The sequence below is a fragment of the Vespula vulgaris genome, chromosome 21 (assembly GCF_905475345.1).
Source record: "Vespula vulgaris chromosome 21, iyVesVulg1.1, whole genome shotgun sequence".
NCBI lineage: Eukaryota > Metazoa > Arthropoda > Insecta > Hymenoptera > Vespidae > Vespula > Vespula vulgaris.
This window is the reverse complement of record NC_066606.1, coordinates 991,189-1,018,692: the sequence shown is the minus strand read 5'-3', so window position 1 is coordinate 1,018,692 and position 27,504 is coordinate 991,189. Positions and strand designations below refer to the sequence as shown.

Sequence of the window (27,504 nt, the reverse complement as noted above, 5' to 3'; positions counted from 1 at the left end):
TTCCAACAGATGCAAAGCAACCAATGAACGAACAGAATAACGAAGAATAAACGAGCGGCGCTCGAGTAGTCGACAGTAATCTATAAAAGGTTAAGTTCTCTGAATATCATTCAATCGACGTTCGTGCTTCGTGGTGTTCGAGATAGCGTGGTAATTTTGCATACGTTAGTTGCGCTGTTGTGTCGCTGCTTCTCAAAGAGGACATCTTTTTATGATCATCGGTTGAATTTAATATTTTCAAGCAAACATTAAATCATGGAATTTTCGAATCTTTAATTTTGGATTTCGTTTGGAAATAAATTATCGATACGAACAATAGTGATAGCATTTCGAATACACGCGGTATCAAAGTTTGCCAAGGGATTCGAGTAACGACGACAGTGGGCGACAGTGGTGTGGTGGCAGTAGTGATGCTGATGGTGGGAGAGAAGATCGTACAGCCTGCTCGCGCTCGCGGCAGAATGAAAATGGCGTTGTTCCTTTGCGAACGAAGCAACGGTCACTAACGATGTACCTCTTCTTCGGTATCGCAGTCGTCACCGTCTTTTTCGCCGCCTTTGTGTTCTCTTCATCTTCATAATCGTAACGAATACGTGAAAAATAGAAACGAGAAAACGAGTAGACGAAGAAACCGAGAAAATAGATATAGACGATATATACATACATATATATAATATATATATACATACACACACATATATATATATATGTACGTCGAAAGAAGGAGAGGGAGATAGAGATAGAGTGAAGAGTTGCTCTGTGCGCGCGTGCGATATCCTTTGCTTCGTTCTTCCGCGTGCGTCTCTACGTGCGTCGTTGTGAGAGGTAGTCTCCTGGTCGCCTTCGTAGTCGTCGCGTCGAGTGGCAGTGCGGTGAGACAGCTGCTGGTAAAGAAGCGCGCGGTGCGCGTGTAATGTGAGATAGAGATAAAGACAGAAGAGAGAGAGAGACAGAGCCGTACAAGACGAGAGAAGTAGTGTGCGCGAGAGAGACAACAAACACGATGAAGTGACACCGCGACGTGCTAAACTTCGTGGACTGGTGGAATAAGTGTTCTCGGGGGCCGATAAATTCGCGTCATTGAAGGACGAGTTCGTGCCGATGCCGGCCGAATACCGAGAGAACCACGAGAACGCCAATTTCGCTCTCGGGGCTGGACAACAGGACGCCAGCAACATGACGGCCAACATGTACCGAGTGGGAGGTAAAATATAAAAAGAAAGAAAAAAAAAGAAAGAAGAGAGGAGGAAAGCGGAATGGAGAAAAAAAATATTTTATTCGAAGCCCCGTGAACAATCCTACCATAGCTTGAGCACCAAACAACGCAGCTTTAATTAACCTAGGACAAATTAATGTTTGCAAATGGCATCGCTATGGCGTCCCCGTTTTACCCCATTTTCTCCCCGCGCGCGCGAGACCCCTCTTCTTTTCTCTCTTCGTCTTTCCCCTCTTTTCCTCTCCCTCGTCCCTTCTCTCCCCTCTTTGCCTCCTCCTCCTCCTCCTCCTCCTCCTTCTCTCCCTTCTCCTCCTTCGCCTCCTCCTCCTCCTCCTCCTCCTCCACCTCCCTTCCCTCCTCCCTCCCTCTTGCTACCACTTCCCCGCTACCGTGCAGCGTCCTGTACGTCTACGTCTGCTTTTCTCTTTTCCTCCCTACCGTTACCCTCCCGCTACCCTCCCCTTCTCTCCCCCCTTCCCTCTCTTCCCATATTTTACCTATCTCCCTACCACCCTATACCGGACCCACTATTGCTCCTTCCTTCGGGTCATGCTAATTTCTTGCACGATGAATCCCGTTGATTGAAATCATTTCTTTATTTCTATAAGTATTTTTTCGAAATCGTATATTTCTTCAACGCATCCGAGATCATTATTCTTTAAAATCAACGAATTTCTATAGTTTCTGTTTACCCGCCAATCTTCTACTTACTTTATTCGTTCACAGACGATGAAGTTTTTTTTATACTTTCGCTCATATTGTGAAAGGTTCGCTAGGAAGAAAAAAAAAATTAAAATATATAGTCGCAAGAGGACAACGCAAGAACGAATCGAATAATATTTCGAATTGCGTTCTTTTGATAGTAGATAATAGATGAGAAGACATGATTAAACATACGTTTTATACGTTTATAAAAGAAAATTTGTGATATGAAATTTTTCATATTCGGAAAATATGAAAGCTCCTTTTAACCTTCGTTGAATTCTGGGTATACTGTAAAATTCCGTTAGGATCGTGCGGATATTTTACTGCCGTAACTTTCTATTTATTGAAAAGAATAATATAAATTTGATTTAATGTTTCATAACCATCATTTATTTCATATTCGATAATTAATAGATTTTGAAGCAAATAAGTTCAATTAGAACAAAAACAATTAATATCATTTTTAATCGTCAAAAGATTTTTATATATTCAGAAATATATTTCAATTCTTTTTATAATTCATTATTATATATATTAATTTATATATTTCATATATTTTATATATATTTTTTATATAATATATATATATATCATTTTTAATTCAATGGAATTCTTTTATACTAAAATAACATATAAATGTAAACATATTATTTCAGATTATGTATATTTTGAAACATCTTCCACTTCTCCTTACCAAATAAGAAGGATAGAAGAGTTAAATAAGGTAAGATAAAATTCTATAATTAAGTTGATTGAAATTTTTGCGATACAAGTATATATGTCAATAATTATCTACCGTGCATTTTCTTTTTGCATTAATAATAATATAAAAAAAAAAATCATGTCATAATTTACATTGATATATTGTTTTGTTGTAGACCGCAAGTGGAAATGTCGAAGCAAAAGTCATGTGCTTTTTTAGGCGGAGGGATTTACCCAATACTTTAATAATGTTAGCAGATAAACATCAGTGTAAGTAAATCATAATATGTATTATAATTCAATCTATAAATTGTTATAAATTTCTATATTTAATTATAAAAGTATATATAACGCAAGATTTTTAAAGATCTTCATTTGTATTATTTACTAAGAAGAAGAAAATATTAAATTTTTTGGCATTCTTTTTTGAGGGGAAAACGGATAAGTGAACGTGAAATTTGCGTAAGATTTTACGTTTTTCAAATGAAAAAATATAAAAATTAATATGGTTAGTACATTATTGAGTATGTACACATATATATATACTCACATACACGCGCGCGCGCACACATATATCCGTAATTTTTATAAAAATTATAATTTTATTCATCATTTATCTAGTTCAATTTCTTAAATAACAGCTTCCATTTTAAAAAACGTTACTCGAAGCTCACCTATGTGAATAAAAACAAGTTTGAGAAAAGCAATGATAGAATTGAGCATAGGGCCTAAAAAATAAAGTTCGATCAAATTTATACATATATATATATACGCGTTCATAAATACATTTGTAAATGATAAAGAGACAGAATACGATAGAAATGGAGGTACGTGTATGCATGTGTCTCTACGCGCGCTCTTTCATATATATATGTGCGAGTGTGTGAGTCTCCGAAACTCTCTCGATTTTTCCTTTGCAGTGGCAAAGATAATGAGACGTGGGGATTGAGGGGGCGGCTGGGGGGTAAGGGTGGGAATGTATAATAAGTAAAGTTGGGGGGTGGCAGTGGGGTGGAATGGGGGTTGTATCGATCTGCTGGGGGTGGTTGGGGGGGCGGTACACCCGCCAAGGCCCCCATTCCACCTCTACCTTTCCTCCCGCCAGCCTCAACTAAATGAATGACTGACGCAGGGGTTGGTCGGGTACGTGTTATGTGTGTTCTCTCTCTCTCTCTCTCTCTCTCTCTCTCTCTCTCTCTCTCTCTCTCTCTTGCACGTATACACGTATACTTACACACACATTCAACTCGCCACTACTCTCTTTGGACACTGCAATACATACGTATACAGCTATCACGAATGGAGAAGGACGAAGACACACACACACACACTCGTGTGCGAGCCTGGGCAAAACTGGTGGCGGTGGTGGGCCTCCACTAGCCATCTTCGTTTTAAGCATTTGTTCCCTCCTCTCCTCTCACCATGCGTCCTCCTCTACCTCATCCACCTTCTCCACCTCCACCTCATCTACCTCCATCTCCTCTACCTCCTCCTCCTCCTTCCTCCCTTTCTCCTCCCTCCTTTTATGTCGTGCGCGAGTAAGAATGTGTGTGTGAGCATCCGCTCTCTTTCACTCTTATGTGCTTCTACTTGTATTGTATCTCTATCCGCCGGTATTTGTTTCAAATCAGACTCTCCCTATTCTGCCTCGTTCCCCGCATTTCGAGCTGTGCAAATTTTCTGAAAAAAGCTATGTGCAATTTATACATATATAAACAAATATATATACACAAGTATGTGATATGACTACACATATATATATAAATGATCATTTTTGCTATTTTCGTTCTTTATTTCCCCATCTGATTTTGAAAAAAGAAAATTAAAAATATTTTAATATATAACAATTTACTAATATCATATCTATTCGTGTATATAGTTTCATTATTATATACTTGCCAATTTGTGTGTCTGTAATTAATAATTACTTTTTATTAATATTTAAAAAAAAAAGAAAGTAGATTATTCTTTCTATAATAAATTATAGTAGATCTGTATACAATGAAAATTTATTATAATGACGAAATTATGCTATTACATTATCTAGTAGTTTCAAAAAATAAATTTCAATGTAAATTAAATTTGTAAATAGAAACGTGGAGGGAATTGGCTAATGTAATCAAAATTCTATTTATATATACATATATGTATCTTTGCTGACATATTTTCATAAAATTTCATAGATTTGTTATCTAATAATACAGATATAATATTTATTTATATGTAAGGACACATAAAGAAAATTTATTAGTTTATTCTTTTACCAAGTCTACTGTTTAATTTGTAGACTATTCTTGTTTTTTTATTTTGAATTAGTTTCAAAAATTAATAATCAAAAATAGTAGAGTGGGTTTTGTAATAAAAATTCCAGTGGCAAGTGCGGAGCAGCAAAGGTCAGAATCTCCTGCGAGCACACAGAGTACGAAACTGGAGAATCCAGATTCTACTAAGGAAATCACTAATAAAGATGGGATTGGGCCAAAAGTGATGAACAAAGGGGGCGGGAAAGGGGGCTGGCTGAAGGCCCCACTATCGGAGGCCCAAGAGCCCCATGGTGAGTGAGCAGTCGATTAGAAAGTGACCACTACAGATGAATCTAGTAATAAAATAAAGATAATAATATAAAAATTGTTGTATTCCTAAGGTTATAAATTTATATGAAATATGGTATAGGTTTATATTATATTTTATTAATTGCTTTTATATTACTTATGTATAAATAGATACAAAGCAAAAAAAAGTATTATTACATTTTTTCAGAATTTTATCATTTTTTTAGATCATAAAATAAAGAGAAAAGTAGGCTTGTTCTTTTTTTTTTTATATAAATCTAGGAATTAAAACTAATTAACGAATGTATAAAAAGCATTACTTAAAAAATACTTTTACAATGTGCACATCTATATAAACAAATAATAAATAGTTGTAGATTCATCAGTGAGTGTCACAATTGTGCTCCTTAATTATTTCATTAGTTGTACATAGAAGCCAGTGATGATGTAAGGCTACAGATTCAACGGCGGGATTTAAAAATTCTTTGTAATCTTGGTGTTTGCTGTAAGAAAGGCTGAAATTCACTGTAAGGCCAAAGAGACAACAATTTGGGTTAATCGGAGCTTCTCGTTCGTAGTTTAGCGTAAGAAGTTTTCGGTAACTTCATCTATAAATATAAAGTTTATAGAAAAACCCATACATCTTTTTATCATGCAGATACTTCATATTGCATCAAATTTTTAATAATTTAAATAGTATACATCTCTTGAACAATATATATATATATATATTTAATATATCACCTAGTATATAATTATACATATTAAAATTTATTCATTCAACATTTCTATCTCTCGATGATATGTTTGGTTTCATTTTCATTTATCATTTTTATCAGTATCATATCATCCACATCAACTCACAAAAAAATCCCGCCGTACAGAATGATGATTCTTTAGTAATCTGAGGCTTCTCTACATATGTTGTGTTCTTTTAAAAATACTTTTCTTTTTGCTATGAATGTTATTGACTTACAATTCTTTTTGCACCTTTTTTTGTTGCCCGCTCTTGCTAGTATCTTTTGGTTCATTACTGCGCATTTTGATTGATTCTGCCATATCCCTGCGTTTCATTTACATTTGATTTAATCATATAGAAATTATTCTATTGATAAAAAAGCATTTTAAAATTATACTAATAAGTGCTAAGAAAATAGTATTATTTTATAAATAATAAGAAATAACCACTATAATTGGTGGATACTAGCACAATATATATGTGGGTATTAAATTCGATTTAACATTATCATTCTTGTATTATGTGTACAAATATTAGTATAAATTAAAATTTTCTTATATTGAAAGACATTTACAATGAAAAATATAGATTCTGCTAACTTTATCATTTAATGAACATAAAACAAAAGTTTGATTAAGTGTGAATTTTATTACATTCTTTATTTAGCAAAATATCATTTAAGCTTTTTCTAATATTAGTTGTCTATATAGTATGTGCAATCACAATAGTATAAACTTTTTTTTAAAATGCAGGGATGGAAGAAAGTGTAGTAGGTCCTGGAGGAGTAATGGAATTAAGTACTAAACAACGCCATCAAATGAAGCATAGAGAACTTTTTTTATCTCGACAGGTAGAAACAATGCCTGCCACACATATAAGAGGCAAATGCTGTGTGACATTGTTAAATGAGACAGAATCGTTATTAAGTTATCTAAATAAAGAAGATTCGTTCTTTTACTGCTTAGTTTTCGATCCAGCTCAGCGTACTTTGTTAGCTGATAAGGGTAATTATTTAGGTGAAAATACTAAGGTGAATTTCTTAATGTCTAATATATTTATTTGCCTACTATATTAAATGTTATAGGTGAAATTAGAGTAGGAAGTAGATATCAAGCTGATGGAATAGCACCATCACCCCTAACACCTGCTGAAAAAGAAGCAGATCCTCGCAGGTTACAGGATCTAGAAACATTAGTGTGGACACCACGTCATTCATTGACAGATCGTCAAATTGATCAATTTCTTGTTGTTAGTCGATCTGTTGGCACTTTTGCAAGAGCTCTTGATTGCTCATCATCTGTCAAACAACCCTCTTTGCATATGTCTGCAGCTGCTGCATCCAGAGATATTACTCTAGTAAGTATCAACTTCGTATGTAAGAATAATGATTATGCACTTAAAAAATGTTTAATATCCGATTGTATTATTTTAGTTTCATGCAATGGATACTTTACATCGGCACAATTACGATGTAGCTAAGGCCATGTCATCGCTAGTGCCCAGTTCTGGCCCAGTATTATGCAGAGATGAGATGGAGGAGTGGAGTGCCTCAGAGGCAAATTTGTTTGAAGAAGCTCTTGATAAATATGGAAAGGATTTCTCTGATATACGTCAGGACTTTGTAAGCATATAAATTTACTAAGATTTATTAGTATATAATTTTATTTCATCTATGTTTTTAATACAATCTATGATTTGATGCTTCAGCTACCTTGGAAGACATTAAAAAATGTTATCGAATATTATTACATGTGGAAAACAACTGATCGTTACGTACAACAAAAAAGGGTAAAAGCCGTAGAAGCAGAAAGTAAATTAAAACAAGTTTATATACCAAATTACAATAAAACACCTGTACCTTCTGCTACGGCTTCTGGAACTACGATTGTTCCTTTGGGAAATACTAATAATTCTAATGGAAAACCAACTAATGTACTGAATGGCAATAGCAATGGTAATATGACCAGTGATAATACTGGTATACTTATGGTTGGTGTTGGTGGTAAACCTTGTGAGAGCTGTCAAGTTATGCAAAGTTCGCAATGGTATGCCTGGGGGCCATCACACATGCAATGTCGCTTATGTCAATCTTGCTGGATGTATTGGAAAAAATATGGCGGATTAAAGGTATATGTCACAAGATTATGAAATATTTTATCAATGTAATTCGGCATATTAACAATATAATTAAATATTCTTGCGCAACTATCTAGGTTCCCTCTCGTATCGATGATGTAGATTTGGAACGAAAAAGAGGTGGAGCTGGGTCAGATGAAGAAAGTAAAGGAATTGGTGGTGCTCATAGACCACATCGTTGCAGCATTCCTTCTTGCGGTAAAGAATTTAAACTGAAGGCTCATCTTAGCCGACACTATGCCAGTGCTCATGGTGTTGATTTGCGAGGAAGCGGAGCAAGTGGAGGCGGCGGCAGTGGATCTCCACGGCCAGTTATGAAAACTCGCTCAGCATTTTACTTACGTACTCCGGCATTAGCGCGAGCTGCTCGCCGACTTTGCGCTACCCAGTTACGTACACGTCACGCTGCCAGAGCACCTCATCAACCGGTGAATGCGGCTCCACTACGACATCTTTGTGCATCTCCTCAATTAACTTCTAAAAGTCCTGCTGAATTGCGCATTTTAGCGCGTGCAGTTCGGCCCAGACCTCGTCCTCGTGTTACTGATATAGCTACACGCTTGGGCGATCATCCTTCTCCAAGACAACCTGGAGATTGGGATTGGTTGACACTTACAGCACCAGCGCAACGTAAACAACCAGATCGTGTTTCATTTCCTCGTCCTCCTAAAGCACCTGGTATATATATACCTATATATATATATATATATATATCGTTCATTCATAATTAACATAATCAAATATTTTGCAAATTACTATAAAACATGAACTTTATAGTTAAACTAATTAACCCTCTACTATATTCTTAACAATATTCACATTTTCCAGATGGTAGTCTTTTATATGAGAGAGTACCAAATAAACCAGAAGTAGACAGGCTTACATTAACTCCACCTCAAGTACAGCCTGCTATGCAAACTCAACAAACTATATTGAAACGCACAAGGCCTCCATTTGATGAAATCAATGGTTCGGATGGTAAGTTTTAGTAATACTTATTGATATTAGAATTTTTTCTTTATGGTAAAAGCCTATTCCCTAGTATTGAATGTTGTCTCTGTTTACTGGCTACTACTCTGATGTGGATTGGGATGAAGGTAAAATACAAATTTAACGAACAGAGAAAGCAAAATATGAGATTGTAATGAACATGAATGTTGGAGTGTTCACATGACATTTGAAGAACTTATGTACTTATGAATTATCATCGATATTTGAAAAGTATTATCAAACGAGTTTTTATATAAACTTACTATATGAAGTTTATATATTTCAAGATAAAATATTTTTAATTTAGAATATAAAAAAAAAATAAGATAAGATAAAATTTGTCAAACTTTAAATAGTGTACAACTGTTTCTAAGAGATTTATTATTTTCTAATCAATCTATTAGAGAATTATAAAACTTTGATAGTGCAATGTATAGATATTCAAAGAATAATATTTTTAGATTGTATTAGATATATGTATTCCAACAGTATGTTTTAGCGATGCTCTTGCGTCCATGGATAGAAACATGAGCGAGTTTAAAAAACTTGCAACCGACTAGCAGTTTAAAAAGAGACCTTGTGTTATTTTACAGGTATTGCCCTGAATGCAGGGCTCCCTGTTGGACCACCTGCAAAAAGGGCTCATCATTCTCAGCAGTTACATCCAAAACATGCTTTGGAACATACTGCTCCTGCAGTTCTTCCATTAGCACCACCGCTTAATGGAAGAGCTGTGCATCCGCACTCCTTACCACATGGTCCTCCTTTATCCAGGAGTAACGCGCGTAAACAAGTTATATCGTGGATGGATGCGCCAGATGATGTTTATTTTCGTGCTTCAGATCAGACGAAGTTAGTAAGAAAAGAAAAAAGAGAAAAGAAGATGATGATGATGATGATGATGATGATGATGATGATGATGATGATGATGATGATGACGATGATGATAATAATAATAATAATAATAAATCTATTAAGATGTACGAATTTATAAATGTAGATTTAATCATCTATGCTTATTACTTTACAGACGAATCAGAAGAAGTTTGTCATCGGTGGAATTACGAAGAGCAGCACGTAAGCCATGGCGTAGATTATCGACACCTTTACATCCACCTCATTCACAAAGAACGGTACGTGGTGATGATATGGTCGTCATACTCGATTGAATCGGTAATACGATCGGTTAAGCAGCTGATTCAAATCGGTATCGCTGCGAAGGGATTGCGTCATCGTTATACTTCAGTGCCAGGGTGACGGCTGTAAAGACTGCAGCTAGTGTATTGTCATTGAACAACTTTGAAATTGAGAAAAATGAGAATGCTCATTTGGCATTTGTCAAATCCCGTTATTAACAGCGAGTCGTCGAAACTGAAGGCCTCACTTATCCGAACCTGCATGTTGCACTGACATTACCAATCGTAACTCACATGTACGGACGAAAGATGAGTAATTAATGAAGTTAATGTTCATCGAACTTAAAAAAAAAAAATCAAGTCATTCGAATGAAACATGATTTTCTATTCGTATTAATTATTGTTGTTATTAATAATAATTATTAATAATTGAATGTACATATACATCATACCATGCATTCATACAGCATAGCCAGGCAACAAAATACTTGTCCCAATCCGTTGGACACGACTTTAATGTTTGCAAAATTGGCTCATATACGCGCAATAAGGTCGCGTGCATTCGTGCGCGAACAGAAACGAATGTGAGAGAGAACGGATAAGAACGTAAGAGAGAAAGAATGCTCATTGTGAATATTTTTATTAAATTTTCAAGTTTGATGACTTCCGTCGCAACAATTAATAAATAAACATAAGCATAAGTGGAAGAATATACTAGTTTCTTTCCTTCGTCTGACCTTTTCTTATATCATTTTCTTTATAATCATTTTTATAGATTTTTAAAAGTAAATATAAATGTGAAAATAAACACTTTAATCTATATATGATGTCTGTCTATTGAATGCTCTAAAAATTGAACAACATGAAGTGAGCCTTACGTCATTTAACCTAGACAGGAAACTCGTATATTGATTTGAGTCTTTCTTTCATTTGGGTCATTCTAAATGGATAAATATTTCAAAGAAATAGATGATTTCCAATTGTTATAGTCTTCACTTTCATATATATATAAATAAAAATAATAAGTATTTCACATGAGATTTTTTTATCAACAAGAATTTTCACTAAATGAAAATTGTCTTGTAGCGCTTCAATGGAAACTACATTTATGACGTATGTTTCGTATCTGAGTTTGATATATGTTCGTATCCAGATATTAACAACTTCATGGATTGTACGAGTCAAAGCGTTAATAAGTGTTTTTCGCATGTTCCATAAGTGCAGGAAGAAAATATTAAAAATTTCAAAAGAATATTTGTAAATAGTAGAAGGTCTTTTTTCAAAAAGGTCATCATGGATTGGGATGAAATTGAAAAATTGGCGGCAGACTTTCAAAATGCTCAGCTTAGTAGTAATTTACAAAAGTATGTTTTATATATACAGTAGCATCTTTTATAGTTTTATTATTACAAAAAACCAAAAGATCGCTATAATATACACGTAGTATTTTATTTGTATTATAATTTATGTTATCTTTTTTATTTTTATTATTTTTTGTAAATAAAAATTTATATATATTCATTCAAAAGAAATTAAACATATGGAATGATACAATTATATTATTTTAAAGTTATAACACGAAGTATGGATGTTAAGTGTCATTTGACAGAAATGATTTATTCAAATAACAAATAATAACTGGACGATTATTTTTTTAGGTTAACAGAGAGCAACTGTATAGAAATTGTATCAAAACTCATAGAGACAAAGCGTTTGGATGTAGTCTTTACAAATGATAGAAAGGAGTATGTTACGCGACAATATCTTAAAACACAAATTATAGATGAATTAAGTTTTCATGGTGGTAGAATGAATTTGAATGACATAGCACAAATTCTTAATGTCAGTTTGACTCAAATAACAACTTTAGCCAATGAAATTCAGACATGTGATTCTAGTATTCATGCAGTTATAGGATATTTAATTAATGAAGAATATTGGGGACAGATGATGAAAGATATAAATGATAAACTCTGGCAGCATCATTATGTCAAAGTAGTAGATTTGACATTGTTTTATAATTTACCTGCAGAATTCATAAGAACAACTATAGAAACTGCTTTGACTAGAAAGATTATAACAAATGTAGAAGTTACACAAGATAAACAAATATATTATACTAATAGGTTTATTAAAACAAATAAAGCCAAAATAAGAGGTGCTTTATCTGCTGTAACAAAACCTATTTCTCTTTATTTGGTTTCAAAGGAATGTTCTGTTCCAGATTTTGTTATTTTTCGTAAATATTCATATAATCATATATTTATACAAAAAGATATTTTATCTCTTTATAGCTTTATATAATTGATATTGTTTGTAAATTATTTTTAGCCATATTGGGTGATCTGCAACAAAAGAAACAATTATCAGGTATTGTAACAGGGGATCAAATAAAAACTAGTATGTTCTTACCACACATTTATGTTAAAAATCAAACTCAGTGGATTCATGATTTCTATAAACAAAATGGATATTTAGGTGTGCATTTTATTTATATTTTTTGAATATAGATCAAAATATGAATGTATTATATATTTTTTTTTTTAGAATATGATGCACTTGCTCGACTTGGGATATCAGATCCAAAACATACTATTAAAAAATACTTCCCGAATGATGATATAATTTTTTTGGATTCAGTGGCAGTCAACAATATCATTGTAGATCAACTTAAAACTATTGCCAATGACATTATTAATACAAAATCTTTCACAGATGTTCGTGATTATTTGCCTTCAATGCTTACTGATCAAGATATTCAAATTTTTTTGAACAAAATTTTGGAGAATTGTCCAGTCAAAGTATTCATGGAAACAGTTTTAGTTTCTGATGATTTTTTACAAAGTTTATTGCAATCTCTATATAAAATTGCAGAGAATAAAGCACAAATGATAGTAACTAGTGGAAAATGGATACAATTAATTTGTGAAGATAAAATCAAGTTCAAGAATGATGACAGTATAGTTCGAAATAACAAAACGCATAAAAAAGAGGAAAGGCGTAAGAAAGCAACAAGTGGAAAAGCAGGTGGTGGAAATCAGGGAAGAGAAACTAAGACTAAATCAACAAAAAAAAAGTATCTGCAACAAAAATTTAACGAGGATCTTTCGGACGAAGAAAACACGTATATTAAAGACAAAAATGTGGAGCATGAATTGGTATCATTAGAAGATATTACAGCTGAACTTTTAAAAAATCGTGAAATTGCAGCAATAGATGATTTAGCAGATAAGTTAGCTTTAGTTTTGCAACAGAAAGTAAATGAATATGCACTTAGTTGTGCAGAAAAATTAGCAGAATCTAGTGATGCATTTAATACGGATGAACTCAAAAAAGATTTAATTATTCTAGTAACAAATATTAAAATGTTCAACGAAAGCATTGAACTTTTTGAACAGCAAGGACAACGTACATCTTTAATAGAATATTTAATGAAATCTTTATGTCGCGATTTTGTAACGCGATTATTTAAATTGGCCAGCTTACAAAATAAATTGCAATATCCTGATAATATAGATTTTAATGCAATAAAAAAAGTACTTGTTGAATTACCTTCAGATGTTCAAGAACCACTTAATGACATATATTCAGCTGTTACAAAGTGTGTTATCAAAGATTTTTTAAATCTTACTACTCCAGCATTACAAGCTTGTTCTGTGATACAAAAGAAACATAATAAAGATATAAATAAACAAATCATTTTTACTCATAAAGAAGCTTTATTAAAAGAATTGAAAATAACACAAGATTCAGCATTAGCATTAAATTTGGTGACAAGTTTACTTTTTACAGCAGCAACACAAAATATTATACATATGTCTGGAAGACACGTTTCAATGGTTTTGTCCTTTCTTCAGTCGTACATAATACCTGAAACTGCAGAATTATTGAACAAGTACTGTGGTGTGTATTTACAGTATTAATATCTAAATTTATAAAAAATCTGTGCTTTATTTGTATAATATAGTAGTATAGTAAAGTATATTTGGGTATCATCATAACATTAACAATTTTATTCTAAGATTTTATGGACAGTACATTAATTAAAATTATACACATGTTGGTAGCATAATGTTTAAATATTTATAACAAAATTACCGCATTATTTTGCAGATTTAGTAAGAAGTAGCATATCATCTACTGAAAATATTGAAAAAATGGAAGCACAAGAAGCATTAAAAAACAAATTGGAAAAAATAAAAGTGATTCCTGATAATATTAATATTCATATAAAAACATAAAAATCTGAAGCGCATAATAATATAAATTTGTGCTACGTATTTATACAGATTGTAATTATATATTAAAAATTGATTCACAATTACGTCAGTTGTTTTTATCCTTTGTTACTGTCTAATTATATTTTATATTATAAAGTTGCCAAGATTCTAGTGAATCCAACACAAGCAGCAACAAATGTCTGTCCAATCCCCCATACTAATGCATATAATGGTGGCATTTGATGACTTGATGCTCGGTAAACAAATGCAACAGCAGCAGAACTTAATACACCTGATGTTAATGGTAGCAATATACCCATTATTATTATAAGAAGCGGAAAAAACCTTTAAAAGAAAAAAATATTTGTATGATTTTATAAAGATTACTTAGCACAGTAGTATCTATTTAAAAGTTCTACATACTTTCCATATTTATGTTGTCGTAAAGTGGCAAAACAAATTGTACCAGCTATCATATGAACAAATACAGAAGAAAATAATGCCCACAAGAATATCTGGTACCACATTTCTGAAAGATTACAATAATTGAAAAAAAATATATAAAATATTTGCTTCAATAAGGATACATACCAGCAAAAGAAGTTAGTGGCATGTAAAATATATTTCCTGCATTCATGTTTCTTGTAACTTGAGTATGAAGCAAAGAATTTTTTATGTGTTCATTCATGACATGTTTTTGGAAGCCTTTGTTATTTTTTTCTTTGCTCGTTTAGAATAATTTGTATAATCTAAACATGCATTTTGGAACCTATCGTTAATATAAAATGTTGTTATATTGTATAAAAACGATGAAAACAAAAATATTTTTTTCTTATCAATATGATAAGGAATCTAATTGTTAAGGTCGCAAAACAGATCAATACAACTATTTACTATGTGTATACTATACAAAATGTTTTTATATTCTGTTTTGTGCGAGGTTTATATACCTTTTTGCAACAAAAATCATGTTCGTAACCAGTAAGCAGTATCTTGTTGAACATAACCTTTTGTGTATATATATACCTTCGCGAAAGAAAATTGATTACTGCAATATCTTCTAAAGCACTAATTCTATGAAGAGTACACTATTATTTTTTATTTATAGCGCATCGTATCGGTTTTGTTTTTCTAGAAAATAAAATTAAATCAGTCTAACTTTTTCTAAGTTATGATTGGTCTTTGACATGACACTTACGTCATCGATCACAAAAATTTTTGCTTTCCATAAAAAATGTAAATAATGGTTATACAAAATGAAATCTAAAAAGGAGAATATTCTCAATTCTAATAAACTTTATAGATAAAAATGTAATTAATGATTTTTTTTTTTTATAATATTCTACGGTTTGTTTAATGTTTTGTTAATACTAGCGCCTCCTTGCGGAAGATAAGGAAATACAGTCAGCTGATTTCGTCTTCCAAGCGTCGAGAACGTATTTATCAATAAAGTTTACGATTGAAGAGTTTTGGTTTGTAAAATTGAGTTGTGCGTTGAAGGAGTAAATAATACAATGGTGGATATAAAAACTAACGTAAGTTTCGCGTGCCAGAGGTGCTTACAGCCATTGAGATTAGATCCCAGTTTTAACCATCTAGGAGAACATACTCTGGCTGAACTCTCACGTAGGTAAATTCTATTTTAAACTATTGATTTGTTAAATATCATTTTTTTTTTTACATATTCGAAAACAAGAAATTAAAATGCTACATTAATAATGAATATAAAAGCGGCTATACATTATATAAAAAAATTGTTATATATTTTTAATTCTATAAAAAACACAATAATATAAAAACATGATGAAATATGAATATACATTAACACACACTCACACACACACACACATACAAATCATAAATTATATTTATGCAACAAAATTACAATAATATTTACAATAGTTATATATATACACATGTATATATATACATACACATATACACTATATGAATCATCCAGTATATAAAAATATATAAATTCATCAGATTTTATTTAATGATAGTACCCCTACAGCAACAAGTTGTTGGAGAATTAGAACCTCCAAGTGGTAGTTTGGAACATTTAGTTCCACCATTCAGATTAACAGAATCAGGAAATGGAACTAATGGTTTTATGCTGGTTGGTGATTCTGGTGAAACAGAAAGTTTAAGTCATCATTTAAAAGTATGTTAAATTTTTTATAAAAATATTTTCTCAAATAAATTATATAAATAATTATTTATTTTAAATCACACGAAGGTAAGGGCAACGCTGTTTGATATTTTAAGTAGTAGTAGTTCTGCAGACCATCCACTTTGCGATGAATGTACAGACAGTTTGTTGTTGTTAATGGATCAACAACTACGAATGACAGAAGGAGAATGGTCGGACTATAATGAATATTTAAAAAAATTGGAATCTGAACAGCAGCAATTGGGATATGAAGATATAGAGATGGAAAATTTAACAAAGGAATTACAAGATGCAAAATCAGAAGAAGATAGAATGATAAGTGAATTAGAAGCTTTAAGGAAAGAAGAAATAGCTACAAGAAATGCTATTGCAGAACAAGAGAAAGAAAGAGTAAGATTGCAAAGTGAAGAAGAAAGATATTGGAGAGAATATTCAAGACACAAAAGAGATCTGATGTTAGGAGATGATGAATGTCGAAGGTAATTAATGAGAGAGAATGCATGTATTAAATTGTTTATATCAATAGAAATATAATATACATATTAAATATATATTTATTAGTCTGGAGTGTCAACTGGCCTATGCAGCTTCTCAACTTGAAAGACTGAAGAAAACAAATGTTTTCAATGCTACATTTCACATCTGGCATTCAGGACATTTTGGAACTATTAATTCGTTTCGTTTAGGACGTTTACCTAGTGCACCAGTAGATTGGAGTGAAATAAATGCTGCATGGGGACAAACAACTCTTTTACTAGCATCACTTGCAAGGAAAATGAATTTGACTTTTAAACGGTTTCGTTTAGTACCGTTTGGTAATCATAGTTATATCGAAGCATTAGATCAACATAGAGAACTTCCTTTGTATGGAAGTGGTGGTTTTAAATTTTTATGGGATACGAAATTTGATGCGGCCATGGTAGCATTTCTCGATTGTTTACAGCAATTTAAAGAACAGGTAGAAAAAGGAGATAGTGGATTCTGTTTACCATATAGAATGGATCGTGGTAAAATAGAAGATTCTGCCACAGGAAACTCGTACTCCATCAAGTAATATAACTTTTATTTTAATATAGTTAGTAAATTATTTTAGTATTATCCGAATGTTTTCATCAATACATCACAAGTCAATGCGTAATAATAGAACTTCGTTTAATAGAATTTCGTTAGTAGACTCGTTGGGTCTTTTATTTTTTATATTTAACTTTAATAACATCAACTTTTTATTCCATTTCAGAATTCAATTTAATTCTGAGGAACAATGGACCAAGGCCTTAAAGTTTTTATTAACAAATTTAAAATGGGGTCTTGCTTGGGTCAGCTCACAATTTACAAAAGACGAAAATGAACATTGATTTAACATTAATAATCGTGATTTCACTGTATTTTGTCTATGCAATTATTTCTTATTGGCTTGTGTACATCCGCTCTATTTGTAAATAAAATTGTTCTATAACTTTTCTTCCTTTCATTATAGTTTGTTAGAAATTTTATATTTCATACGAGTATTAGTTGAATTTCTTTCATTACCATTTCCGAAGTAAAGATTAATGTCCATGTTTATTGCTTAGAAACCAGGATATACCAAAGAGAAAACTGGAAGGACTCTGTACTTCTCCAGAAGTAATGTACTCCTTTGCCTCTTCAACATTCATTTCCACCAGTTCAATAAGTTCACCCTCAGATTCTGCACCACCTCCTTCAATATCACGAATTTACAAGATACAATCTATGTTTATGGTATGATCTTGTTTGCTATATGATCAATAAAATGTATAGCATTTGCATTAAGCTTACCAGGATATATATGCATTTCATCTGTCACCTCTACATAAAAAAGAGTTTGTTTGGTAGCTCCAGATCCTACACCTCTGCAAGAATCGAAAGATGTAAATAAAATAGAAGCTTAACAATATCTGTATGTAGATATATAAATATATATTTATTAAGAACAACAAATATAACATATGGACGGTGCAAGGAAGGAACTTTATACATGTACGAGATTACTTAATACGAGAATACTTAATATATCTTTGAATAATATCAAGAATGATGCAGTATGTTGTATAATGGCTATTCTTATATTTTCAATGATAGTACTGAATTTTATATCAAATACTTTTGACGACTTTGATAATGTGAATAAACCTTTGTGTCCTTTTTTTATATTCACATTATAGCTCACTATATTATATTTCCACCTGTAGGTGACGATTTTTGTGAAAGCCGACGCTGGTGCTTCGTATCCGCACTCTTCCCTCAGTTCGTCTCTCGCTATCTCGACGAGAGGTTTGTCCTTGTCTACGATACCCGCACACAATTCCAAGGTCAGACCCAATGACGGTGGATATTGCTTAAGATTGATTTTCTCGACTTTATCTGGTAGACAAGCGTAATATGCCGCTGGTCGGAACTGTCTGACTAAGATGAGTTTCTTCCGAGTTGTATTAAAAACAACGATTCCCACGCTGTCATGTGACTTCACAACATCCCAAACTTTTTCATGTCCATCTTGCGTGTAACAAATTCTTACTGGCTTGACCCACGGTGAATCTATTGGACATTTTCCTATTTGAATTTTCTCGATGTCAAGTATTTTTTTCCGTAGAATCTCATTTCTTGTATTTTGTTTAATGCCATCCATATTTTTTATTGGGACTAGATCTTCAACTGTCACAAGGATCTACTAGCGATTCGCGTTATTGCGGTAAAGGACGGCACTGTAAACGTCGATAATGCGAAGAGCAAAGTATAGAAAGCGCGCGAATTTCAAATTAAGAAGGTATTCTAAAGTCTCGTAACTTCGATTCTATGAGTTTATAACGACAATGTGAAGTAAATTTGAAATAATTTTAACGCGGAAAAAGTTAATCCCTTTAGGATTACTATTTTACTACGATCACGATCGCACGGAAAACAATATCGTTCTTCAATCGCGTCATTTTCTCAGCTTTCTTCCTTTATTGAACTTCTTATCTTTTTTCGAAATATCTGTGATTTTTAATGCATCGAGTATATCTTGCTGTTTAACTTGGGTATCGATGTGAATGACGTCAGGCTTTTTCCGATATCTATTAACTGCTGCCGGAGGTGAAAATTCGATCTCCATATCCGACGCGGTCGAGCTCGATGCCACAGATTCGTCGTCTTTGTTCTTTACGATTTTAAATTGCAAGGGTTTCATAGGTTGCTCTAGCTTCGGTACGTCCATTGTCTCTTGCTTGATCGGATACATTGTGACATAGTACGTGCCGTCTTTTCTATGAATGTGTAAAGTCGGTGGTAGTTCCGTTTCCTCGTCGTTCTCTTTCTTTCCTTGTAACTTTTTCACCGACGTAAAACTCATACTCCTGTAGGTTTTGCCTTTCCTAGCGCGGAAAGGTACTACCCTTGGTCTACCTTTCGATCCAGCTTTTGCCTCTTTAAGCAATTCGTTCAAGTATCTTCCAATAGCACCAGGTTTCCAGCCGATTCGTGGTTTCAAGTTGTAAAGCGTGCTGCTGGTGTTCCATAGCCAACCCATATTGGCCGGTACTCTCATACGAACATCTATACAATTCTTGTGACCGTAATGAATACCAGGATAAACGTCGCCGATAGAATAAACATAACGCATCACGCGTTTACTGACCTTTATCGGTGTTTTTATAGAGCGATCTCCAGAGGGACTTACAGAGTTGACCTTAAGCTTATGTTTACCTTTCTCGCTGATTTTACTACCGGTCAGAGGGGTTGTCGCACCAGTAGTTAGAGTCTTTATTTGCGTCGCTGATTTCTTATGAGAGAACTCGACATTCTCGACGGATTCTACAGTAGTTATGCCCTTCTTACGTCTTGATTTACATTTAGGTTCACCGCAAGGACCTAGATCAATTTCCAAAGGTACAGTTGGCGTCGCCTCCGTTTCCTTCGACTTGTCGGCCTTTTCCTCTTTCTTCTCTTCCTTCTTTTTTGGCTTTGCATAAACGATGGTCGAACCGTCATCGGGTAGCGCAGGTACAGCTTCGCGTACGACCCCTGTACGACCTGGCACGGCTATCGTTAGTGGCGTTGCTGCGGTGTAAGTCAAAGTTGAATGAGGCACGGAAACGGTACTAATGCCTGTGTCAAACTTATGTGCTCCGATACGTGGATTGCAAGGAGCCGTGCAACGAGGATTCGGTACTGGTAATTGCGAGGAAATAGCTTGCGCTCTCCTCTCTGCCTGTGCTTCCTCGGTCTCGTAATCTTTGCTGATGTCTCTGCCAAAAAAAGGGCTTTCCGAAGGGTCCATCAAGCCCAAACCTTCGAGACCAGGTACCTTCCCTAAGGAATCTACGAATTCTTGGGCTTCCTTGAATGCGCGCAAGATGCAGTCAATGCCTGTACAAGGTTTCTTATTGCAATCTGGACTGGCTTTTCTCAGAATAGGCGGATTCTGTCCTGCGCAGGTACAACCGGGCTTCGCCTTTTCCAAACCTTTCAATCTGGCCTTACAACCCGTTTCTTCGGTCTTTTTGTAAAGACTCGGTGCGCCGGAACACACGCAACCTGGTAGATCATATTCGTGTCCTCCGCCTTGCAAACGATTTTCTTTAGTGATTTTATCACCGTACCAAGTGAATTCGATGTTATTGTTGACGTCGACCGATGTACCGTTATTAGTATAATGATCGTCTGCACTCGCTCCGGTTCTTAAACGCTCATTATCCATCTTCATCTTGCTTCTTCGTTTCTGACGGTAAATTTTCGTTTTTACATATTACAATGAGCTTTTGAGGATTTCTTAATTTCATGCAACACAGACGCTGACAACCGGAACGGCATATTAATGGATGTAGCGTTTGGTTTATCGGCAGGCAATTGCAAGTTGATTCATTGGGATAAGCTTTATAAATCAGGTTACGATACTCACGATTGTTCAACTTCTCAGCTGTTGTTAAATCTTTAAAACCTGGATCGTTTATTGAGAGTCGCGGCGACGACGAAGCTCGTTGTAATGAATTATTTCCTTTTTTACACGATTTTTTGCTCATCGGATAACTTACGAGATCGACGTAGTCACAGATATACTTTCCTTTTTAATTGACCGAGAATTTAGGAAGCATATCTAATCCGATGGATTATTTCAGGTTTATTACTATTGCGAAATACGCCATTAATTTTGAAGTCGACGAGATCGACGTCTAATTTCTAAATCGTATGTCTTTCAGCCATCGAAATCGATTGAAGATATTTGGTTGTCATGGTGATATATTATATTACTCGGTGGATTACATTCATATCTACGTAGTTAAATAACGACTTTCAAGAATAAATTTAACATGTTCGTTATTTATTTGATTAGATTCCATGTAATATAAATTCGCATACGTCGCTATTGTAATATATCAATCTTTTCGTATGTATGTATGTACATATGTACATATACGTGATATCAAAGTTATTTATATGCATGCAAAAAAAAAAAAGAATATTAATAATCAGGATCAATACGATCATCGATTATAATTCTAAAATCGAATACAACGAATCATCATTTTTAACGAGCATTCTTGCCTTTCTTTTTAGCTTTCTTTTTATTCTTTTCAGGGGCTAATTCCTTGAGGTCTGCACTGGCCATAAATTTTTCATGTATAGATTCTGGCAAAGCATAGTCTTCTTTGAGCAAATCCTCGCGTACGTGAGGCGGTATATTTCGTTCAACGCAGAATTCTCGCATGTCGTTCTCTTTTTTGAAAACGAAAAAACTTGGTCTAAGCTCGTATTTTGTAGTTACGAATCGTCCCAAACAAGTGATCTTCAATTCCATATCCAATACTCCCGATGGATTTTCTCCGGGATCCAACAAGTGAAAACCACCTTTGACGGAAAACGGCTTCGGCATATTTTCGGGATCGTTGGTCGACATTGCGACTTGGTCGCATAAACAACCGGATAATTTAACAATGGATTCCGCCAAAGGAAAAGTATCACCAACGCGAAATACACCGATACCAACGCTTGCAGTACGAAGTTCTTCTACGAGATCTTTCGGTTTCCTAATAAATAAACAACTTCTACCTATAGAAAAACGTATAATTCCGTCTTTGTCTATAACAGCAGGTGATTTCTTTAACGATTCAAAATCTTCCCGTGCCATCTCGAACAGAGGGAAATCGAGAAGCTTGACTTTGATTGCCACGGCTTCATCATCAATCTCCTTTATTCTGTTCGGTGTCAATTGTAATTTTTCGACCAACACCTCCGCGAGATATATCTGCTTGTACTGACCACCGAAACACGACATCCTGAAAATGTAACTTAATTTTGTCTTTTTGTTCTTTTTTTTTTTTAATTTTATTTTTTTATTTTTTACATCAGTCCCAAATAGTTTTGAGCGATATGAAAATCAGAGCGCGGAAAATTTAAAAATGATTATGTCTCGAAAGGTTAGGTGATTGTAACGTGAACAAACGAATTATGATCTCATTGAGTGAAATATGCAGTGTACTTAGCTATGTAGAGATGTAGATATATTACCTGTAGAAAAATTAGAGATGTTAATAATAATAATATATATATATATGCATAAAAATTATGCATATAGTATTTCTCGAACTTCTTTTTTGGTATCTACAATTTCGTCGTAGATTATTACGTAGCTTTTACATTTACTCTATACTTAAACATGTGGCGCGAAACACGATGCAAGACACCGTTACTGGGATCCGTAAGAGAGGCGTTTCGTTTCGTCTTCGTATTTTCTTTTTTAGAAATTAATCATTATGTCTGAAGATTGATTCTTTATCGATTTACCGTTATATTAATATGAACATTTATATCAATTGAAAACTCGTCTAATTGAAAGTTACATATAATTAATATTAAATATCGCAATCATATGTATATGAGATAAAAGAAATAATTCAAAGAGTTAGTGAGCACCGTTTTTAGTTAAATTAATTATATTAATAATTGCAAAGCTTATTTGATTATAATTTTATTTCAGGATTAATCGGAAAAAAATTAGAGGACCAATTATAAGCCAACAATTATTTCGAACTTACGTTGACCAATCACAAAGGCGTATAATAACGAGGAAATTGTCTCCTATTGGTTGACAATCGATATCGTATAAAAAGTATTGTAGACTAATGACTATTTCCGGCTTTGGTTGACCAATCACAGGGACGTATAATAAAGACGAAGTTATTTCCTATTGGTTAACAATCGACATTGTATAAATACGCTTGATATAAAAAGTGTCGGATGGCGTATGTAAATATATCGGTCAACGAGTAATGAATATACAATTAATCGACGTAAATAAATATTCTTACGAGTGAGTGAACAAGGCCAATGTCTCGAAGCAAAAACAAGAACGTAAGTATACATTTATGTTATTATACATTCGTATTCGAAAGCAAGAAGAATATTAGATCGATTTCATTTTATCGGACGACGAGGAAGGAAGAGGATGTACGGAGCTTGTAATTAACACCCGTTTCTGTATATATTTTTAATCGAGAAGATTAGTTAGAAAATAAGTTCGAAGATCATTCGTATTTTAATTCGTTTATTCGTAGTAAGAGATATTCTAACGTATCTACTAATATATTATCAATTAATAACTAATCTACGTGATATATCGAGCGATTGGATTAATACCAATATGTAAATCGTACGTTGTGTATACGCAAAAGAGATGTAACGTATTTACGATTTACTTAACGTCGTTACAAATAACTCGTCTAACGAATCGTCATATAACCAGAGACGATCTAAAAGATTTAATTGGTCGAAAGTCTCGAACGTTGGAATTGTTATGTAATTATCGTATTTTAGGTTAATTCACTTTCATTTCGTCTGACCTGTAAGAAAATAACGATTACGACGTGAGAAAGGGATAAAAGGAGAAAGAAAGAGAAAGATAGAAAGAGAAAGAGAGAAAGAGGATCGGGTCCAAAAAACTTATTCTCCGGCACTGTGACTTAACGTTCGAAGGGTTAAATATGCCAAGAAAAGTCACCTTGAAAACGGACCGTGCCTCGTCGTAGTCGTCGTCGTTGGGTCCTGAGAGAGAGCACCTTCTGTCGGGACCATGCTGGGGTCCCGAACACCAAGAGCCGAAGTATGCGCTAATTGGTACGGGGTGCAGCGCACGCACACACGTTCGTTGTATCGGACATGGTGAAAAGAAGGTGGACTAAAGTAGGAGAAACGAGGAACACACGAGTATGAGAAAGAGAGAGAAAGAGAGAGAAAGAGTGAAAGAAAGAAAGATAGAAAGAAAGAGAGAGAGAGAGAGAGAGGAAGGGTATCGCGAACACCGTTGTGGGTGCTCGTCGTGGAGGCCTATGGTGGAAGCTACTCGAAGGATGAGACGAAGTTAAATTCCTTGCTGGGCGACACAGCGGCTCGTTAAAATGCTTCTGAGAGTTTTGGAAGCGGGACGCTCTGCGTAATTGGCGATTAGCGATTAAAACGAACGTATTCTTTCACGATCGTTTGCTCTCTCTCTTTCTCTCTCTCTCTCTCTTTCTCTCTCTTTCTGTCTATCTTTCTTTCTTTTTTCTGAATTTTTTTCCTTTCTCTATAGTTTGTTTATTCCGATGATGGATATTAGACCGAAACAAGAGTTGTAAGGAAAAATATGTAAAGAGGTTAGAACGTTGCTTAAGAACGCGTGTGTGCGTGCGTACGTGCGTACGTGCGTGTGTGTTGTGTTTCATCGTATTTTATCTTATTTTGATAAAACTTTCGAGAATATTATTGTGGTTAAGATTTCTTAAGAAACTGTTTTAATTGAAGTTTCGTTTATCATACATCTGCATCTGATTACTAAGAGAATATTTTACATATATAATTAAGAATCATCAGTGTTTATATTTGATCTTACTATATATATATATATATATATATATATATATATATATATACACATACACACACATGTATTCATGCGTATATAGATGTGATTTATAACATTGACGATTGTTTCTCTCGTTCGTCCTTATACGCTTTTATTTTTGTTTCATTTTTTCTCTCCTTTTTTCTTTTCTTTTTCTTCTTTCTTTTTTTCTTTCTTTTCTTTTCCTCTTCTTTTTTTTTTTATTTTTTTCTTTTTTTAATTTTTTTTTAAGGATCGATGAAGGTTCTCCCTGTCTTTTAATCGTGAGAACGGAAGCTAAGATTTTTTTTTGTATCGATGTTGCAAGTTGTTACTCGCGAGCGTAGTTGATTGATCTTAAAAATATTCACGATCGTAGCGTTTGTACGAACAAAAAGCGATAAAGATCGATCGGACAACTTTCTTTTTTGTAAAATGTCTTGTTTGTTTATTTCTATCGAAAATTTTACTATTCTTCGATTCTCATAATTTTTTATTATTATTTCAGGTTTTACGTAAGGCGTCATTAAGTTACCGTGCGATATGATAACTCAACAAAAAAAATATCGAAAAAGAGAAATTCGATGAGATACCTTTCACCTGTTTCATAGTAGGTCATGGCAATTTTTCATCTTATCGCGTAGTTAATGCTTTTGCATGTTCGTCAACGATTCCGCTTGCGACTAGACGACCGTTACTTCGATATACGAAAACAGTTACCTTTATCTAAAGACTTCGAAGTAGGATCGAACATCCACCGAATCTGGTATGAAGTTTATATGCTACATGCACGAACACGTGAAAGAAACGACGGTGCTTCTTTAGTTACGTGAATGATCATTTCTCGACGAATGACCTAAATCCAATCTGTACATGTTTGTAGATTCCTGAACGTGTCAAGCCCGTATCCTTTGGTACTTACGTATGTATGCCAGTTCGAAGACGTTAAAGAGAAGTCTTATAGATCGTGCATGTAACCAGAAACGTCCCATGACATTATTTCCTAGATCAGTTATTCAACATTGTGTAGATTCAGCAGTGTGTAAGTTTAAGTCGTATTTATGTTGCTTAAGCTATTTATTACTTGGATAATTTCGATAAAATCTTCTTTCAAATAGTTATCATTAATAACTCGAACTACATTGTTTTCTGCTACGTCATATGGATCTTCTTTCCCACGGTTGCACAAAGTTCAATAAGTAGATAAGGATTTTGTGTTGCGGGCATTCGTTCGAATTAATAGCATCGGCAAGTGTTCGAAGACGCCGTTCTCATTTGTGAATCCCCAAGAGAAGGAAAGAGTACAGAGGATGGGATCGGTGTTAGCCCGCAACGCAAAGGAAACGGGGAACTCGTCTCGAATTTTCGATGATCTAGATCTGGGTAGCACCAGGAAGCCAGGACCGAAGGCAAAATTACCGGTGCCCATGAAGGAAGGAGGCCTCGTTCGCTTGCCTCGAGAGGTCAGAGGGCGATAGCGGTACCTTCTTCTTCACCGAGGAAGGCCTCATCCTCCTTCGTCCTACCACCTATCAAGCTGATATGTATTGCACGCTCCAGTACAAACGTTCCTTGCCGATGCGCGCGCACAGGTATACACGTATACACGTACGTATATACGTATAGACGAGTAAAGCACAGGTAAAGTAGAGCCTACGAGAATAGAACATGGCTCGTATCGAAAGGTTCGAGTGTTCGTGCGAGGAATACCTAAGGATGGCCGGCGGCGATTACGCGCGGCCAACCGAGTTCTATGACAGTAGAAACGAAAGAGGGATATGCGGAGGATGGGAGAGAAAGGAGGACGAAGAACAAGAGAGATAGAGAGAGAGAGAGAGAGAGAAAAGGAAGGATATTAGAAGGTGCTCTCCCGCAGCGCTAGACGAAATTTGTCAAGTAACCGGTGGATCCTAATTTGTTCTCGTGCATGTCTAGAACATGATGGAAGCCATAGGTGGCTTGGTTGATTGTTTCGCTAGACGATGAGTTTATGTCTATCTCTTTAACGTTCCTGTTCTTAATGACGTTATAGCTAGACGATTGGTAAACGTACACGGTAAGCAATCTTTCCCATCTTTTTT

The 27,504-nt window shown here is 34.3% G+C and overlaps 7 protein-coding genes across 30 annotated transcripts in view; 4 read left to right on the top strand and 3 right to left on the bottom strand.

The window, feature by feature from the left end:
* The first annotated feature begins 118 nt into the window (after window positions 1-118).
* On the top strand, window positions 119-10,888 carry LOC127071369 (metastasis-associated protein MTA3). 3 transcript variants are annotated; one of them, XM_051010594.1, is made up of 13 exons: window positions 120-1,204; window positions 2,578-2,645; window positions 2,800-2,893; window positions 4,995-5,177; window positions 6,667-6,918; window positions 6,999-7,270; window positions 7,347-7,535; window positions 7,622-8,041; window positions 8,128-8,728; window positions 8,879-9,029; window positions 9,119-9,147; window positions 9,634-9,892; window positions 10,071-10,888. In XM_051010594.1, the coding sequence occupies exons 1-13, from the start codon at window positions 1,102-1,104 to the stop codon at window positions 10,207-10,209; spliced, it is 2,760 nt and encodes a 919-aa protein (XP_050866551.1). In that variant the 5' UTR covers window positions 120-1,101; the 3' UTR covers window positions 10,210-10,888. The 3 variants fall into 3 exon arrangements, with proteins under 3 accessions (XP_050866553.1, XP_050866551.1, XP_050866552.1); XM_051010596.1 differs by lacking the exon at window positions 4,995-5,177 and having other exon boundaries at window positions 119-1,204; XM_051010595.1 differs by lacking the exon at window positions 9,119-9,147 and having other exon boundaries at window positions 8,879-9,028.
* Window positions 10,889-11,034: 146 nt separating this feature from the next.
* On the top strand, window positions 11,035-14,500 carry LOC127071370 (E3 UFM1-protein ligase 1 homolog). 3 transcript variants are annotated; one of them, XM_051010598.1, is made up of 5 exons: window positions 11,035-11,540; window positions 11,835-12,334; window positions 12,508-12,654; window positions 12,724-14,079; window positions 14,290-14,500. In XM_051010598.1, the coding sequence occupies exons 1-5, from the start codon at window positions 11,470-11,472 to the stop codon at window positions 14,415-14,417; spliced, it is 2,202 nt and encodes a 733-aa protein (XP_050866555.1). In that variant the 5' UTR covers window positions 11,035-11,469; the 3' UTR covers window positions 14,418-14,500. The 3 variants fall into 3 exon arrangements, with proteins under 3 accessions (XP_050866555.1, XP_050866554.1, XP_050866556.1); XM_051010597.1 differs by having other exon boundaries at window positions 11,835-12,415; XM_051010599.1 differs by lacking the exon at window positions 11,035-11,540 and having other exon boundaries at window positions 11,876-12,018; window positions 12,086-12,415.
* On the bottom strand, window positions 13,910-15,764 carry LOC127071382 (transmembrane protein 170A). 4 transcript variants are annotated; one of them, XM_051010622.1, is made up of 5 exons: window positions 15,347-15,588; window positions 14,988-15,165; window positions 14,820-14,925; window positions 14,502-14,741; window positions 13,910-14,052 (listed from the first exon to the last, which is right to left on the bottom strand). In XM_051010622.1, exons 2-4 carry the CDS (start codon window positions 15,082-15,084, stop codon window positions 14,546-14,548), a joined length of 399 nt encoding a protein of 132 aa, XP_050866579.1. In that variant the 5' UTR covers window positions 15,085-15,165; window positions 15,347-15,588; the 3' UTR covers window positions 13,910-14,052; window positions 14,502-14,545. The 4 variants fall into 4 exon arrangements, with proteins under 4 accessions (XP_050866579.1, XP_050866578.1, XP_050866581.1 ...); XM_051010621.1 differs by lacking the exon at window positions 13,910-14,052 and adding an exon at window positions 15,595-15,764 and having other exon boundaries at window positions 14,167-14,741; window positions 15,347-15,527; XM_051010624.1 differs by lacking the exon at window positions 13,910-14,052 and adding an exon at window positions 15,595-15,764 and having other exon boundaries at window positions 14,167-14,741; window positions 15,423-15,527.
* A 13-nt stretch (window positions 15,765-15,777) lies between these two features.
* On the top strand, window positions 15,778-18,360 carry LOC127071375 (beclin-1-like protein). Its single transcript, XM_051010611.1, has 5 exons — window positions 15,778-16,022; window positions 16,400-16,560; window positions 16,636-17,048; window positions 17,131-17,619; window positions 17,807-18,360. Exons 1-5 carry the CDS (start codon window positions 15,911-15,913, stop codon window positions 17,922-17,924), a joined length of 1,293 nt encoding a protein of 430 aa, XP_050866568.1. The 5' UTR covers window positions 15,778-15,910; the 3' UTR covers window positions 17,925-18,360.
* LOC127071380 (uridine diphosphate glucose pyrophosphatase NUDT14-like) lies at window positions 17,616-19,395 on the bottom strand. Of its 3 annotated transcripts, XM_051010619.1 has the most exons (4): window positions 18,774-19,395; window positions 18,367-18,440; window positions 18,100-18,268; window positions 17,616-17,998 (listed from the first exon to the last, which is right to left on the bottom strand). In XM_051010619.1, the coding sequence occupies exons 1-3, from the start codon at window positions 19,214-19,216 to the stop codon at window positions 18,117-18,119; spliced, it is 669 nt and encodes a 222-aa protein (XP_050866576.1). In that variant the 5' UTR covers window positions 19,217-19,395; the 3' UTR covers window positions 17,616-17,998; window positions 18,100-18,116. The 3 variants fall into 3 exon arrangements, with proteins under 3 accessions (XP_050866576.1, XP_050866575.1, XP_050866573.1); XM_051010618.1 differs by having other exon boundaries at window positions 17,616-18,268; XM_051010616.1 differs by lacking the exon at window positions 17,616-17,998 and having other exon boundaries at window positions 18,121-18,268; window positions 18,599-19,395.
* A 111-nt stretch (window positions 19,396-19,506) lies between these two features.
* Window positions 19,507-22,849, bottom strand: LOC127071470 (uncharacterized). The gene is given in 4 exon segments (XM_051010770.1): window positions 19,507-21,265; window positions 21,267-21,628; window positions 21,693-21,744; window positions 22,097-22,849. Coding segments are annotated over 4 exon segments (2,913 nt in total). The 5' UTR covers window positions 22,841-22,849; the 3' UTR covers window positions 19,507-19,510.
* Window positions 22,850-23,802: 953 nt separating this feature from the next.
* Window positions 23,803-27,504, top strand: part of LOC127071368 (protein jagged-2) — a 107,833-nt gene continuing 104,131 nt past the window's right edge. For 11 of the 15 annotated variants that reach the window (XM_051010583.1, XM_051010585.1, XM_051010591.1 and 8 more), the window contains exons 1-3: window positions 24,526-24,664; window positions 25,932-26,189; window positions 26,307-27,479. The gene's annotated coding sequence lies outside the window, so the exon portion shown is untranslated. Of the gene's footprint in view, window positions 23,917-24,525; window positions 24,665-25,931; window positions 26,190-26,306; window positions 27,480-27,504 lie in introns of those variants that run through there. The other 4 variants (XM_051010575.1, XM_051010586.1, XM_051010587.1 and 1 more) reach the window with 4 other exon arrangements.